The sequence below is a fragment of the Leopardus geoffroyi genome, chromosome D2, assembly GCF_018350155.1.
Source record: "Leopardus geoffroyi isolate Oge1 chromosome D2, O.geoffroyi_Oge1_pat1.0, whole genome shotgun sequence".
Lineage (NCBI taxonomy): Eukaryota > Metazoa > Chordata > Mammalia > Carnivora > Felidae > Leopardus > Leopardus geoffroyi.
The window spans coordinates 63,285,583-63,301,219 of NC_059334.1; the positions used below are offsets into that span (position 1 = coordinate 63,285,583).

The following is a 15,637-nucleotide window of genomic DNA, read 5'->3' on the forward strand; positions in this document are numbered from 1 at the left end:
ACGGTAGTGGTGACGATAATGGATCGTGTCAGGCAGTATGGTACAGTGGGGGCAGACTTCACGGGAGAACTGGCACTGAGAGCAGACCCTGATGGAAATTGTGGCAGAGGGCAGGTGAAGACTTAAGGAATATGGTAAGAAAGTTCAAGGAGGGAAGGCAGTACATGGAGCCTTCATACTATTTTGAGAAGTTTGGACTTTATGGACAATGGTTGGTGATGCAGTGTTTTGAGGAGGGCATTCCATGACTGATCTCCCTTATGTTTTAAAAGGCAACTATGGAACTGTGCTGTCTAAAACTGTAGCCACCAGCCACATGTGGTTATGAGCCTTGAAATGTAGTCAGTCTGAGTTGAGATGTAAGTGTACAATATACACTGGATCTTGAATACTTAGAGCAAAAATATGTAAAAAGACCTCAATAATTTTTATTTAATGAGCTAAAATGAAGATATTTTGCATATATTTAAGGGGGTATATTATTACAATTAATTTTATTAATTTCTTTTTGATTTTTCATGAGGCTACTAGAAAAATTTAAATTTATACTTTTATTGGACAGGCTGGTGTGGAGGCTGGGTTGGGGAAGGAAAGAACTGAAGACCAAGAGAAGATAGGAAGTTACAGCAAAACCCTAGACGAGGGAGGATGAGGGTCAGATCTAAGGCAGTGACTCTGGGAATAAACAAGAGACAACAGGTGAAAAAGGCTTTTAAAACAGGATTTGACAGGGCACCTGGGTGGCTCAGTTGCTTGAGCATCTAACTTCAGCTTGGGTCAGGAACTCCTGGTTAGTGGCTTGGTGGGTTCAAGCCCTATGTGGGCCTGCATGCTGGTGGTGCAGAACCTGCTTGGGATTCTCTCTTTCTCCTTTCTCTCTCTGCCCCTCCTCTACTTGTGCTTTCTCTCCCTCTCTCAAAATAAACTAACTTAACAGAATTTAAAAGAGGACTTGACAATGATTTTTCTGGATGTGGGGATGAGAAAGAGGGAGGAGACAGGGTTGCCTGTTAAGTATCTAGTCTGGGTGACAGAGAAGATAAGGAGGATGGTTTTTAGAACTTGATGCATATGGGTTTCAGTGTGGACCTCCACGTGTCTGGAGCAGTGGGGAACTCAGATGTGAAGCTCAAGAGAGATCAGAGTGGGCTTGTCGATTCAGGAGTCAACAAGCAAGAGGTGACAGCTGAGGCACAGAAATGGGTGAGAAGGTTGAGCTCACTCACACAGGGAGGGGGGGAGAGAGCATGAAGCATAAACGGGGTGTTGATGGAGGTTTAGGGCTCAGAATTTAATTTGTGGACAGGAGAAGAGAGGCTGATGAGCTTGACTGAGGCTGGTCAGGGAGGGCCCAGGAGACCCTGGTACCACATAGACCAAGGGAGATCTTTCCAGATGGAACACTACAAATGCAGGAAGTGGAAGCTGTTGACCAGGCTGTGTCAAGGAAGCCACCAGGAGGTGTTTGCTGGGAGTAGGCCTTTGATGAGTCACCTGAAGGCAAATGTCCACTTGCAGAAAGTCCAGTAGAGAGCGGCAGGTGAGGAAGGGGACTACAGGTACAAGAGAGAACTGTGAAGAGGCTGAACTCTAGAAGGTTGGTGGGGACTCGGAGGCTGCAGAGGGAGAGTGGGCACAGGGCCGAGGACAAGGATTATTAGGCAAAGGGTGAAGGAGGGAGAGCCTGAAGATAAAATGGGGGCCAATAACTGCTAGAGCAAGGCCAAGAGGATGAATCTGGGCAGGAGATGTGTGAAATTATTACATCTGCTAGAGCCTTTTACCCACTTTTTCCCCCAAACAAATACTTAATAGCCACATCTCCCAGAGTCCCCCCTCGAGGATCCGACCTTTCCACGGGCTACGCTGAGGTCAGGTCAGATGGGAGTGGGAGCAGGGAGTTCCCAGCATTGCTCTTGCAGACAACTGCCCCTCCCCCCCCCCCCCCACCACCATGGGGTACTGCACGGGAACTTTGGGGATTGGACAGCATACCTCCCCCTGTGGGTCTGGACTTGGGAGGCCTACCCCCAGCTCCCCCCCCCCGCCCCGCCCCCGGGCTCTGTGAACGTCCACTCCGGGAGGCCAGCCTGAAAGCCAAGATCACTTCTACTCTGGCAACTAGCACCTCTGCCCACAGCCCAAGCAGAAGAGAGGCCTCCCATCCTTCCTGCACCCCGAGCTTGGCTCGGGCTGCAGCGCCCGGCTTTCCCCGGCAGGGGCGCTGGGAACCTGCGAATGGCCGGCTCGCGTCCAGCGCCCGATCCCGCGCCCACCTCAGCCTTCCGCGCTGCAACTTTTTTTGGGGCGTTCCGCTGCCAACGGTCTTTGGAAACCCCTAGAGTCCAAGACACGCCTCATCCTGGGCTGGACGTTGTCATCGACTTGGCTCTCCAGCCCAGTCTCCTGGGTTTCCAATTTCCAGTTTAGCTCTGGTCGGAAAAGCCTGTTCGCCAGGGTGGGGGCTCCCGGAAACCGCCGGTTGCCGCCCTCTGTGACCGGCTGATTCCCAGGCCACCTCTGCCTCCTCCATCCCTCTTGGCCCTTAGCTGGCGCTTTCGCCTCTTCTTTTCTCTGGCCTTTCCTTTCGCACCGTTATCTCGCCTTTCCTCCTCCATCTCATTTCTCCTCTCTTCTCCCTTTCCCCTTTCTCTCTTCCCCTCCGTTCCTTTCTTGTCCCTTCGCCCCACATTTCTCCTCTTCCCTCTTCCGGCATTTCCCTCCCTCTGACTATGCTTTAAACATCACCCACAAAGGAACTCTTCCTCTAATCCCGAGGAGGAGGGGAAGGGCCTGGAAGCGGCCACGCTCTCCAAGCCCCCTCCCTTCATCCTATTCCTTTCTTAACAACCCCTCCTTCAGCTCTGCGCTGCTCGCCTTTCCAACCCCTAGAAATCACGGGGGGCTTCGCGGAGGCGGTGGGCTGCACTACGTGCCCGGGCCTGTAAACCACATCTCCTCCTCGTTCAAGTTTAGCTTCCCTCTCTCCGAAGTCTCCCTTTTCCTAGGGGGCTCCAAGGGCCCTAGCCCGGACTGCGTCCCACGCGCTCAGGCTGCGCTTCTGCAGCGGGGTCCAGGGGGGCCTGGTAGGCCGGCGCTGGGCTGGGCCGAGGGCCCTCTCACTGGCAGCCTACACTTCGAAGGAACAACTGAGCCGGTTCAGAAACGAATCTAGGAAGAGTGAGCGACCTCAATCCCAGGCTAGAAGATGGGGGCTGGATCCCCCCGTGGGAGCGAACGGTCTCCACTGTCTTTCCTCAGCTCCGACCCGGGGTCCCGAGAAAGAGAACCGTGGAGGGGGGAGAGCCGGCAAACACCTGACCCCGCCGCCGGCTCCTCCTGGATCTCTCCCCTCGCCTTCCAGGAGGCTTAATGAATCACCAGGTTCCGTCCGCCGGCTGCGGGGGGGGAGCATGGGTGCGCGGGGCGCCAGGAGGAGGGGGCTGTCCAGGGCGGCCTGCCTCGCTCTCAATATTGCCTTTCTGAAGACTCGCAGGCTCAGGAAATGCAAACATAGCCCGCGCGTGATCCGAGAGCGCCCACGGTCCGAGCGGACCCCTCCCCGCCCCACACCCCACGGCTCACACTGACACGCACACAAATGCGTGCAAACGCGCACGCACGGAGGCGCGCGCCCCCGCACACCGAGCCAGCCCTGGGCTCCGCCAGGTGCCCCCACCCCGCGGCGCCCGCCCGCTAGCCCGCCAGCCCCCGGCGCACCCCTCGCCTCACCCTCTCCCGCCTGCGCGCACGCACGCGCACGCACGCAATCCCCCTGCCCCCGCACCGGGCGGAGGCGCAGGCCGCGAGGGGCGGGGGGCGGTGGGAGGGGCGGGCCCGGGAGCCGCGAGCGGAGTCCCGGGTCCATCCCGCGCTCTGCTTCCGCGCGCCGCCTCCGCACGCGAAGGCTCCGGTCTGCCCCTTGGCTTCCGAACCCGAACAGTTGGCGCTGAAAACACTTTACTCCTCCTCTTCTTCCTCCTCCTCCCCCTCCCTCGAGACCCCCCCCCCCACATCCTCCCTGCACGCCACCTCCCGCCCCCCACAACAGGCCCGAAGAGTAACCCCCTAAAGGCGGCCAGAAGCGACTCCGAACTCTTCGGCGGGAGCAGGTTGGAGGCTGGGTTTCGGAGAGACTCTGGATTGGGGTCCGTCGCCAGCCCCTCCTCCTGGATCCGGCTTGATTTTCATATTTTAAAAGAGGATTTTTCTCATTACCTTTGAACACCCCTTTTAACAAAATTTCTGGAGGAGCTCGGTGAGGACGATGTGAGGGATCTTATTTTAAGGGGGAAAAAGCACCGAGGGGGCATTTATTAATTTTTCTTGGGTTTTGGAATCGCCCTTTCGAGAAAGCGAGCGGTCGAGAGCGAGGAGGGAAGAGTGGAGAGGACCCGCGAGGCGCGCCAGCCCGAGCCACCTCCTTCCCGGCCGCCCCCTCCCCACTCCCCCCGACACACACTCGCTCGCTGGCTCGCCGGCGCGCGCACACCCCCCGCGCCGGACCCGCACCTCGGCGGGCGCCACACTCTCGGCAGCCCGAGCCGCGGCAGCCGCAGCGGGATGGAGGCAGCGCGCACCGAGCGCCCCGCAGGGTGGCCCGGGGCGCCTCTCGCCCGGACGGGGCTCCTGCTCCTGTCGACGTGGGTCCTGGCCGGCGCCGAGATCACTTGGGGCGCGACGGGCGGTCCCGGGCGCCCCGAGGCCCCTGCGTCGCGGCCGCTGGCGCTGCTTCCTCTCTTCCCGCGGGCAGTGGCAAGCCAGTGGCCAGAGGAGCTGGCGACGGCGCGGAGAGGCGCCGCACTGGGGCGCCGGCCCGGCCCGGAGCCGCTGTCCCAGCCAGGCGGCGGCAGCGGCGGAAAGAAGCAGGGAGAAGGCGGGGGACCGTCGCCTGCAGGCGCGCGGTGGGGACAAGGCACCCCAGCTCCGGGCAAGCCTGCCGGCGCGAGGAGGAGTCGCCGGGCGCAGCCCCCCAGTACCCTGGAACGCGGGGACGCCCGGGCCTCTGCCTTGTCTGATGGTGCCAAAGGAAGCCGCCCTCCGGCCAAGGGTCTCCGGGAGGAGGTGAAGGCGCCGCGGGCCGGGGGGGCGGCGGCCGAGGAGCTCCGGCTGCCCAGCACCTCGTTCGCGCTGACCGGGGACTCGGCCCACAATCAAGCCATGGTGCACTGGTCCGGACACAACAGCAGCGTGAGTACCCGCCGGACCGCTGTCTCCTGACAGCAGGGCAGAAGTGGGGGGGGGGGGGGGCGGGAACGAGGGACAGATAGTTGCTGGAGGGTCGAGGCAGAGGCGGGGGCGCCCTGGCTTGTAGAGAGAACAGGTTCATTTGGCTTCCCCCACGCCCCCAACAGGTTAGCGGAGTTTGTTGTAAGATGGTGTGTACGTTTGTTTGCTGGAGACCCTAGATTTGGGGCAGCCCGGAGGGAAGGGAGGGGGGAAAGAAGTGTCTTAAAGATGAGCAGGGGATGGATCTGTGGTCCCTTTCCCTGGTAAACGGCTTGGAGAGTCAGTTTTCCCGTCGGGCGCTTGAATTCGTGAGGACGCGGTCTGAATTGGCGAAGGACCCGCTGGGCAGACTGACGGATTCCTGCAACTGCCGAGCCTCCCCCCTCCAGTCACGCGAAAAGGAACCCGGGAGCTGGAGGCCACTCAGACTCCCAGACCCCTGCCGGTCTTGGGGCCGCTGCTCTCCGCTCCAGGCGCACTTTCTCCCAGCCCCGGCGAGGGGGCTGCGCCGAGTCCACCCAAGCCTCGGCCTTCACGTCACAGAGTCCCCCTCCAAAACCCAGGCAGCTGCCTGGAAAGCTATAGGAGAGGCAGTAAAAAAGTTTAAAGCGTGCAGTGAAATTCAACACGCTTTCCGCACCCCTCACCCTTACGCATGCACAGGCACACCTAAGTCTCTGAGCAAAACACTCGCCTCGGCTGCTGCGTCCCGCATCACAATCGGCCCCCGGAGTGGAGTTGGGACCCGGTGCTTTCAGCGCACCTCTCCACCCCTTTCTCCCCGCTGCCAGGTTCCCCTGAGAGCAGCGGCACCGACAGGTGGCGCCCTTGAGTTTCCACTCCAGCGGCCCGGGCGCTGACGGCCCTGCGTCGGGCTTGGAGCTCGAGCGGCCCCGGGCAGCTGCTGCAGCCCACAGAGCGCGCTCGCAGGGGCTCCCGATCCCCGCCGCCCGCCCGGGCCCAGCGCCTTGCGGCCAAGCCAGGAAACGGAGGGGGACGCGCTCTCCGGTGGATGGGGGGCGGCTTCCCGCGATCTACCCCCCCTCCCCTCCTGTCCACGGCCCCCACTTTCAGCCAGTTTGGGAAAAATCCTTTCCGCTTCTCTGGCTCTCCGGATAAAATCAGAACGCGGCGTTGGGCAGAGTCTGGAGGGTGATGAATGTCTGTATAGGCAGCTTTGGGGAACTCATTTGATGGGAAAGCGCCTCCCCTCCCCTTCATGCCTCTCTTTACGGCTGGCATTCAAGATTTCCTGGGAAATTTTCGTCTTATTTTAAAGGGGCTCTAGGGTGTCACAGGGGTGAGAAGGAACAGGAAAGCGGGGAGTCCGCAGAGTGCAGCATGTCCACGCTGCCCAAAACAGGTTTCCTGGTTCTCCATGACACGCGCTGCCCAGCCTGGGTACGGATGCTGGGTTGGAAGGATTTGCGCGGTCCGACTCCCCAGCGGCGCGGTGTCTGGCTTCATCTGCCTCTGGTGAAGACCCCCGTAGCTTCGGAGTGTGCAACTCTGGGCATAGGGGGTGGGCACAGCAGGCCTTGTCAGGGCTGGGTGATTGAAGACTTGGAAATCTCCAGAGGGAGAGGGGGAGAGGGGGGGAGAGAGGTAATTCTCTGACAGCAGGGAGTGTGACTCTCAACTTCATTTTAGTTTGATAATGAGGAAGTGTGTGTGTGTGTGTGTGTGTGTGTGTGTGTGTGTGTGTGTGTGTTCGTTCATGTTCACACTCAGTGAGGAGGATGAACAGGATGTGTGGAAGTAAATGTATCTCTGGGAGAAGGAGGAGGTGCTGTCCTCACATTATCTATGACTATATTACTGCCACATTTGGACGGTATAAATTCACAATGCCTAAAGCGTTTCTTATGTCTCTGCTTTTACTTGAAGGATCGTTTTTTTTGTGTGTGTTGACTTGTCCCCTGAAGATGGAATTTGAGAACGGCCACTTTTTTGCAAATGGTAGTTACATCTGCCTGTCTTCAATGCTGTTGTGCAGCAGAGGAAGTGATGGGGGCAAGTCTAGCCTTGTGCCCCCTGGGCAAATGGCTCATAGTTGAACGAGGGGCAGAAGCACCTGGGGAATGGACCAGTTGGCCTTGGAGCCCTTAGTGACAGCAATGAGATTCAGGCAGTCCACAAAGAGCCCACGGGATGCTTGTTGGTTGTGTTCTTGGCCAGTCTTAACTGTCCAAGAAAGGACGAGGCAACACACATGGGTGCAGGGACCCCATCCTGTCCTTTCTTTCTAGTGGAGAGGGGGACTGCCTCTTTAGCTCCTGGGCTGGACCTGCCTCTTCTGACCATGCTGTGTAAGCAGTATTAGTGAGAAAGGCTTCACTGAGTATCAGATCTGTGCTGCTCTGAGGGAAGAGGGGAAGTATGTTAACATGGCCCTCTCTTTGAGAGACTCTAAGGAAACAAGCCCTCTAAGAGAAACTGGGAAACTAGCTTCTGCAACATTACCAGGCTGGTTTCTTCATCTACCCCCCCCCCCATTCCTGAAGGCAATAAAAGAAGATGCTCTACATAAAAGCCAGGGTGAGGGATGAGTGGGATGATGGAAGTTTCTGGAAGCGTCCTTCCTCATTGGTTTCAAAGTGGAGGGAGATATCCTAGCACCAGGCTCTTTTGACGTGAAAAGAGAGTTCCATCTTGCCTCTGATACCGGAAGTATTAAACACATCCTTTTCTGGGAAGACCAGCAGTTTAAGTGTGAACTGGGGTTTCTGCTCTCCTTGCAAGTGCCTTTGGTGGACCTCATTACTTGATATGAATTCCCTTTTGGGGAGGGTTTCCAGTCACCCCATGTAACTGAGATCAAACTCCAGTCTGACACTTGGCAGGATGTCAGGCAGGCATAACTGGACATGCTCCACTCCATTTGTCCAGGTGTGCCCAGGGACTCGGGGGCAGAGGAGATCCCTGTCCAGGGCTTGGGTCATGTGTCCACTTTGGTTCAAGGACGGTGCTCAGTTGGCTTGGGGGACAAAGGAGGAAGTGCCCAGCAGGCTTGAGCTAGAAGGTGTCAAGAAGGGCTGGAGTCTGGGTCTCCCTCTGACCCTTACTACCCTGCCAGGTGTTCCTAGCGAGAGGTGAGTGGACTTGGACTTGGAGCCTCCACACTGGAGGGACATTTGCCACCCTATCTCCGGCAGTCTCCAGCTGGATTCCTGGTGATTAATGGCTAAGACAGTGTGTCACAAACACCTGGAGGGAGCTCCATCCCCACAGCTTGCAGGGAAACAGAAAAACACATCATTCTGCCCTTCTCCTTCAAATGCTGGAAGGTGCCTCCTGCTTGCTCATTGGATTGGCAAAAGGCTCTGGAGACTGGAAGGTTGTAAAGGTGACAGTTCACTTCTCTGTGCCCCCTCCTCTTTGGAGTAACCCTGCATGGGGATCCCCCGTGCGTGTTGCCAAGGTGGGAACCTTGCATTCTCCCTTGGATGACCCCCATTCCTTTCCAGCAGCTCACTGGCAGTGGCAGCGACTTGCAGCCTGCTGCCCCTGCAGCGTGTCTGGTTGAAATGACTTGTCAGATAGTTTTCAGTTAATGTGCCCAACACTGCACATTGGTGCAGAAGCAGGGGTGTTGAGAAGCAGGGGATGCTGGTAACTCCAGGTGCCTCCAGATAACCCATCCCTGAGCCCGCGAGGAGGTGGAACACACAGATGTTTTCCAGGTGGGATTTCATACCTTTAACTAATTCAGCTGGACTGTGTTCTAAAATATTTACTCCTAATGTGCAAAATAGTGACAGCTTTGATCAGATTAATTGTATTTCACTCACTGGAGCAGCTAATTGTGGCTCTCAAACAGATTTTTCAAATAGCTTTTGGCTGGATTGTCTTGCCTTCATCGTCCCTGCTCACGAACCTTGTGTCACAATATCTTAATGCATTTTGCCTTCTCAGAGGCTTAATAAAGAAGCCTGCCACAGAAGCTGTTCCTCAGGGGGTTGCCAAAAAGAATCTGTTTTTAATTAATATTACAAGGGGAACCTCTCCTTTGAGCTGGAGCTGGGAAGTGCTGTGGGACATCACAGCCCTAATTGCTCCTGGTCATTGTCCGCCTGGGGTTGGGGGTGGAGTGGAGAGAGGAGGGGGCTGGACACAGGCTGTTTGTCTCTATTTGTCTGCTCTGCGTTTCCTCTGATGGCTGGGTTACAGGGTGTGATTTGCTTCTCAGATCCTGCAGTGATTTCCAAGGTGAGCAGAATTTGCAAACTCCTTAATTGGGAGGCCTGATTTAATGATTGCAGAAATGCAGTGGTTGGAACTTGCTTTGTAGTTGGCAAAGAAGTGCTGGGAAGTGGCTTCTCCAGTTGTGTTGGATTTAAGAGAAGCAGCCGTGGGGGTGGGGGTGGGGGTGGGGGGGTAGTGGAGGGTTGCAGCTCCAGTGGCAAGAAGGCTCAGGGCAGAAGGGAGAACTGCTTTTTCCTTGGCCTGCGTAAATCTATTATTGTCACCGGGGAATTTTGGAACTGGATGATATGTGGGCTCTGATTCATCCCATAAGGAGCAGAGGGGGTGCGACAACCCCAGACAGGCTGAGATAGGAAGATACCTCTGAAGGTCGGGTTTCTCCAAGGCTAGGTGCACCTGAGGCCTGCTGGCTTGACTCACCTGTTGATTTCCTGCTTTCTTTGGCCTCTTGGCAGGCTTGAGACACTTTTCTTATAGAGGGAAAATGTTGAAGGATGATTTTTCAGAGAGTTTGGGAGGAAAGCGATCTAATGAAGTTGGAGGCAGAGAAGAGAGAGTGTAGTGTCAGCGGGCCACCTTGGGTAAGTGGAATGGACACTGGGGGATGGATGGAAGTTGGTAACCATCCTTACCCCCAGGTATGGGGAGTGACCGAGAGAAGGGTCTGGATGGTGCTCTGGTTTTGCTGGCAGTGAGTGGAGATGGGAGAGCTCCGTCTCACATGCAGGAGGGACTCAGCCGTGTTTGACCAAGTGGGTGAAGGGTGACAGCCTCAAGTCTTATTGAGCAGAAGCTATGAAGGAATTAGAAGTCCTTGTCCTTTGGGATATCAGTGATTTCTTTCCCAGGTTTTTCAAACTTGACAGCGATGGTAACCAGGGGTATTTCATCTAGTATATCTACGTCTGGCTCAAATGCCTTCACCTGCTTGCATTCAGATCCAGAGCCCTTTAACCTGGCATTTGGGGCCCTTCACTGCGTATGTCCTGGCTCTACTTTTCCACTTCTCTGTTCCCTGATGGATTCCTTCACTCTAGCCAAGGGAGCCCCTTCATTGCCCCAAGCCCCTTCTCGACTCTGAGCCTTTGCTCTTGAGGTCTTCTCCACTTATGGTACCCTTCTTCCTCTGTTGAAATGCACCTGTTATTTATAGCTCTGCTCAAGATTCAAATGCAGTGACTTTCCTTGAAAGCATTTGTTTCCCTTTTTCCTAATTGTTTATAGAATGTCAAAGACTGCATCACACATTTGATCACGGGTTTAGTACTCATTTATTTTAATCTTGTATGGTTTTGTAAGTGTTTTCAAGGTAAGAGATGAAGGAGGAAATAATTACAACAGCACCTCCCCCACCCCTCAGCGTGAGTGTTGTTTTTCTTCTTGTGTTGTGTGGCATACAGTGCTTGTCACACAGCTCAGTACATACTTACTGAACTTACACCCAGAGCTGGAAGGCGCCTTAGCTGTGTGGGGAGGACGGGCTGACGCTCTTAATAGCACTGAGTTAATATAGCTGCTTTATTACTTCATATGTGACTTTTAACACCAGATTTGGAGGCATCTCTACCCCACTTAGAAGATGGAGATAGGAGCTAGGCAACAACCTGGCTTCTTCCTTTTGGACTTCAGAGATCAGATGGACTCACAGAAGGTAGTCGACCGCTTGCTGTGTGTTTCCTGTGTGTGTGGCAGTGCTCTGGGCACCGTGGGATTGGTAGGGGTGAGATGGGGGGAGAGCCAAATAAGGATAAGACAGCATTTGCCTCAAGGTCCTTCCAACATGCTTTGGATATGAGACTGCTGTTCTGTAAAGTTAAATAACACATGACAGCAAGATAGAAGCCATGGGGATGATACGTGGTTAATCGTTAAGCAGTTGTTTCAGGCTGTGAGCTCAGGGGAGAGAGGGTCACTTGAGAGATACTACGGCATTGAGACTCATAGGATGTCAAGGCAGGAAGGGCATGTGGCAACTGTTTTCATCGTATCGCTCAGCATAGAGATGAGGGATGTGAGGCTCAGACAGAAACGTGGCATCCCATGATCTGGACTCTCTCCTGTTCCTTTTCTCTGTGTAGCCGCCCCCTACTCATTCCCAGGTTTCTCCTTGGGTTTACAGACCATTTTGTGTCCAAGAGGATTATGCATTTTCACTCAGGGGAGGTAGGATGCTGCCCATTTTATAGGTAGGACAGACTGAGGCCTAGGATGAATATACACGAGGCTAACCAAAGAGGCTCCTCTGGTTCCTCCTCTGGTTCCCTGGCTGTGTTCTACATCCACCCTGCCCACCCAGTGAGGTATCTGCAGACGATAAATACCAACCTCCTCAATGTTGGACAATCTGTGTCTTACTAACCGTTGTTAATGGGGGCCTCTTGTGAGTCACCTCATTATTCGAGTTAGTGAATCAGGCCTGGTTGCATCACCAGGAACATTTTGCTCATTTATTTTGATCAGTGTAGTTTGGGTTTAATTATTTATGGAAATGCTTTTCTTTATAGTACGCTAATAAATGTGTTGTAGTAAATTTGGAAAAAGTAATGGAGTCTAAGAACTTCAGGATTGCACAGACAGCTTTCTGCTCTTAACTCCTTGCTGGGGAGCGGAGGAAAGCATCCCTAGTGGGTTGAGATGAGAGGGCCCTGGAGCACAGTGGGGCCAGCCATACAGGATGGTTGGCCAGTAAAACTGCCCGCTGCTAAGTAGGGGCCTGTCACTTGGCACACACCGGGACCTAGTTTAGGGGAAAAACTGGAAATAGAGCCATATAGGGAAATCAAGGATCCTGTTAGGGTGTGGATTGTGGGATTGTTTGGTCTGGGTGTGAATTCATGCCCGTGGAGTGTATCCATCCTGAACATAGTCTTCTTCAGAGATTATTGGGGACAGCCGTATAGTAAATAGTTAGGAGCATGGGTTCTGGAACCGGGTGCCTGGCTTTAAATCGTGCCTCTGTCCTTAATAGCCTTATGACCTTGGACAAGTTGTTATACTTTCTTCGCTATTTGTACATTTATTAGAAGAGAGTGGTGAAAATAGTACCGTTCACACTGGGCTGCTGTAAGGATTAATGAGATAACGTACGTGGCAAAGTGCTTAAAAGAAGTGCTGGACCCGTGGCAAGCCCTGCGGATACCTTAGTTGCTTTAGTTGTTATTTTTGTGTTGGAAGGGGCTTTCCCTTCGCTTTCAGATGGCAACATTGAAGCAGAGGAAGGACGTACTTGCTCCAAGTTTTCCAATGAGCTAATGGCAAAAGCCTTGGCCAGAACCCTCAGGGAGATGCTCCTGCCAGGCACCTCCTATCCTTGGCCAGATGAGCCTTTGCGATATCTCTCTTCTGTGTTGTGCTGAGATAGTGAAAAAGACAGGAGGGAATGACTGGGGACCTTGAAATTCCTACTCAGAATTTGTAATAGAAGTGGTTAGAATCAGATAGTTAGAACCAGGTTAAAGATTACACTAATTAACAGCTTTTACGTGGGACATTTTTTGGGGGGGATTTCATTGAAGCCTTCAACGTTTATTTATTTTGGGACAGAGAGAGACAGAGCATGAACGGGGGAGGGGCAGAGAGAGAGGGAGACACAGAATCGGAAACAGGCTCCAGGCTCTGAGCCATCAGCCCAGAGCCCGACGCGGGGCTCGAACTCACGGACCGCGAGATCGTGACCTGGCTGAAGTCGGACGCTTAACCGACTGCGCCACCCAGGCGCCCCTGGAAGGTGCCCCTGCCTTAAGGAAGGCATCCAGCAAGGTAGACAATAGCTTCTCTTGGCTTGGGCACCCATAATTATGCTTCACAGCTAATCTCGGAAGACTTCTTGAAGGAAGTGAGTTAGTGGAATGTGTCATTCAGGGAAGTAGGAGAACAGTGGGCTGCTGAGGCTGGGTGGCAAGTGGAACCTGTAATGTAGTGCTGAAGACTTTTCTACATGGAAGCCATGGGATGGACATTGAGGTTCCAGCTGTGCTTCTCCTCTTGATCTCCCAGCTCTCTCTGCTTCGTGCCTAGTGTAAAATGGGAATATCCATGACTAGAACTATCTGCAGAATATCCGCAGCCTCTTTCCAAGAATTATCACCCTGGCCAAACCCACTATTAATGTTGTAGTGATTTATCCGCATCGAGATACAGGCTTGTATTCCCTTTTTGCTTGCACCCTCTGCACCAAGAGTGGAACCTGAGATCCCTACACAGACACTAGAGGGAGTGTTGCCCTGGGAAAGAAGTGAAAATAAATAGGATGAAATAATAAAAAAAAATGCTGCACAAGGAATCGTTCTAAAGGAGAGAAGAGGAGAAACAGCACCCTGCAGGTGAATTGTGTGTGGGGATGTTTGGTGACCCCTAGATGGATATTGATTGGCAACAAGGCACTTCAGTCCTGGGGGGGTGGGGGGCAGGGAGGTTGATCAGCCTCTTCCTGCAGAAAAAGGAAATGGGTGTTTTGTTCAAATACATTACATCCGTTCTGCAGTCCATTCAACCCATTAATGACCCAGCTAAGACTCTAGAAGTAAAAATCAGCAGGAAGTGATACTTAGGCTTTGTTGCCCTATCTCTTCTGCATTTTCTCCCTTTGTGTCCCTTCACTTCCTGTGCATGGTGCATGGTCAGTAGAAGCTTACTGAGTTGAATGTAATAAACACTTTCTTAAATACTTAGAACTGCCTGGGTAAAGAATGAGTGTCTTGGGGCTGAGGGAAGGCCTCTTCTTGCTGCCTCTGGGCGTAGGCTCACCCCTGAACATCTCTGTTCCCTCTCACTGGTGCTGAGATCCCACATGCCTGATTCAGGGCTTTCCAAGTCTTTTTGGCATCTATGGTGAGGTATGCAGTTTCTCTTCCAGATGGTTAGAGTCAGGTTAAAGATTACACTGCTGCATCAGAAATGAACTTTTTCTTCTTAAAATCTGTTCTCAGTGGGAGATGGGGAACAATTACTGAATTGAACATTTTTTTTTCAGGGCTAGAAAAGTAGCTCAAGTTGCCATATCTGAATGTGATTACATGTAGTGGAGGAACTTGCTACAATAAGAGTTTCGAGACCATAAAACTGGAGATGCAGAGAAATTTGTTTTCCAGGTTGGTGGTAGGTAGAGGAAGCTATTTTTAGAGGCAAAAGAGTTGCTCATATCACTGTGCTGCTGTCAGTGTTACTCATACTTGAAAGTGAAGTTTTGACTGGAAGGTTTCTCAAAACTCTGAAATGTCTATTGGGTTATGAGAAGATGCCCAAGCAGCAGCGACTTTGAACGGACGTCTGAGCCTCAGTTTCACTGGCTGTAAAAGTGGGATAATAGTGAACCTACAGGTTGTTGGTAATCTTAGAGACGGTGTGGGTCTAAAGTATGCTATAGTATAAAGGGTCTAGCGTTGAAGGCTATCATGTTGGTTAAGAATGTTCTTATTATTCGCCTGGGCAGGAAACGGGGTAGGTTGAGTATCTGTCCATTTAGGCAGATCTGTTGGTTCTCTGCCCGTATCCCCTTGGCACTTGTTGTTTCTCTGCATGCTGGCTTGACTTAGTGTGTTAGTCTGGGCTCTCTAGAGAAAGAGAAGCAATAGGATATATACATCCGAAATATATCCAGTATGTGTGTGTGCATACATACACCCCTCATTGTAAATCTCTTTGTGTGTATATAAGTAAGTATATGTACACACATACATATATATGTATATGTATACATACCTACATACATATATATGTATATGTATACATACATACATATATATATGTATGTGTGCGTATGTGCGTGTGAATGTACGTGCGTGTATGTCTATATCTACATATGTATATGTATATGTACATATGTATGTGTGTCTATGTGTATATGTATGTGTATCTAAAGGAAGTTATTATGAGGAATAGACAGACACTATAAATGGGGCTGAGAAGTCTTAAATCTGTAGTTGTGAAGCTGGAGACCCAGCTGTAGTTCCAGTCTGAGTCTGAGTCTGAGGGCAAGAGAAGACCAGTGTCCCAGCTTGAAGATAGTCAGGCAAAGAGAAAGAATTATTTCTCACTCAGCCTTTTTGTTCTAATCCGCCCTTCCTGGCTTGGATGAGGGCACTCACACTGGGAGGGCAATGTGCTTTACTCAGTCCACTGATTCAAATATTAATCTCCTCCAGAAACATCCTCGCAGACATACACAGAGTAATGTTTGACCAAATATCTGGGTACCCTGTGG

General features: G+C 52.8%; 1 protein-coding gene across 2 annotated transcripts in view; it reads left to right on the forward strand.

Moving 5' to 3' along the window:
• Positions 1-3,838: 3,838 nt before the first annotated feature.
• The window catches only part of SORCS3 (sortilin related VPS10 domain containing receptor 3), a 593,451-nt gene continuing 581,652 nt past the window's right edge, over positions 3,839-15,637 (forward strand). Inside the window, exon 1 of one of the 2 annotated variants that reach the window (XM_045438831.1) lies at positions 3,839-5,190. In XM_045438831.1, coding sequence (XP_045294787.1) covers positions 4,564-5,190 — 627 coding nt within the window. In that variant the 5' untranslated portion in view covers positions 3,839-4,563. The remainder of the gene's footprint in view (positions 5,191-15,637) is intronic. The other variant, XM_045438829.1, reaches the window with a different exon arrangement.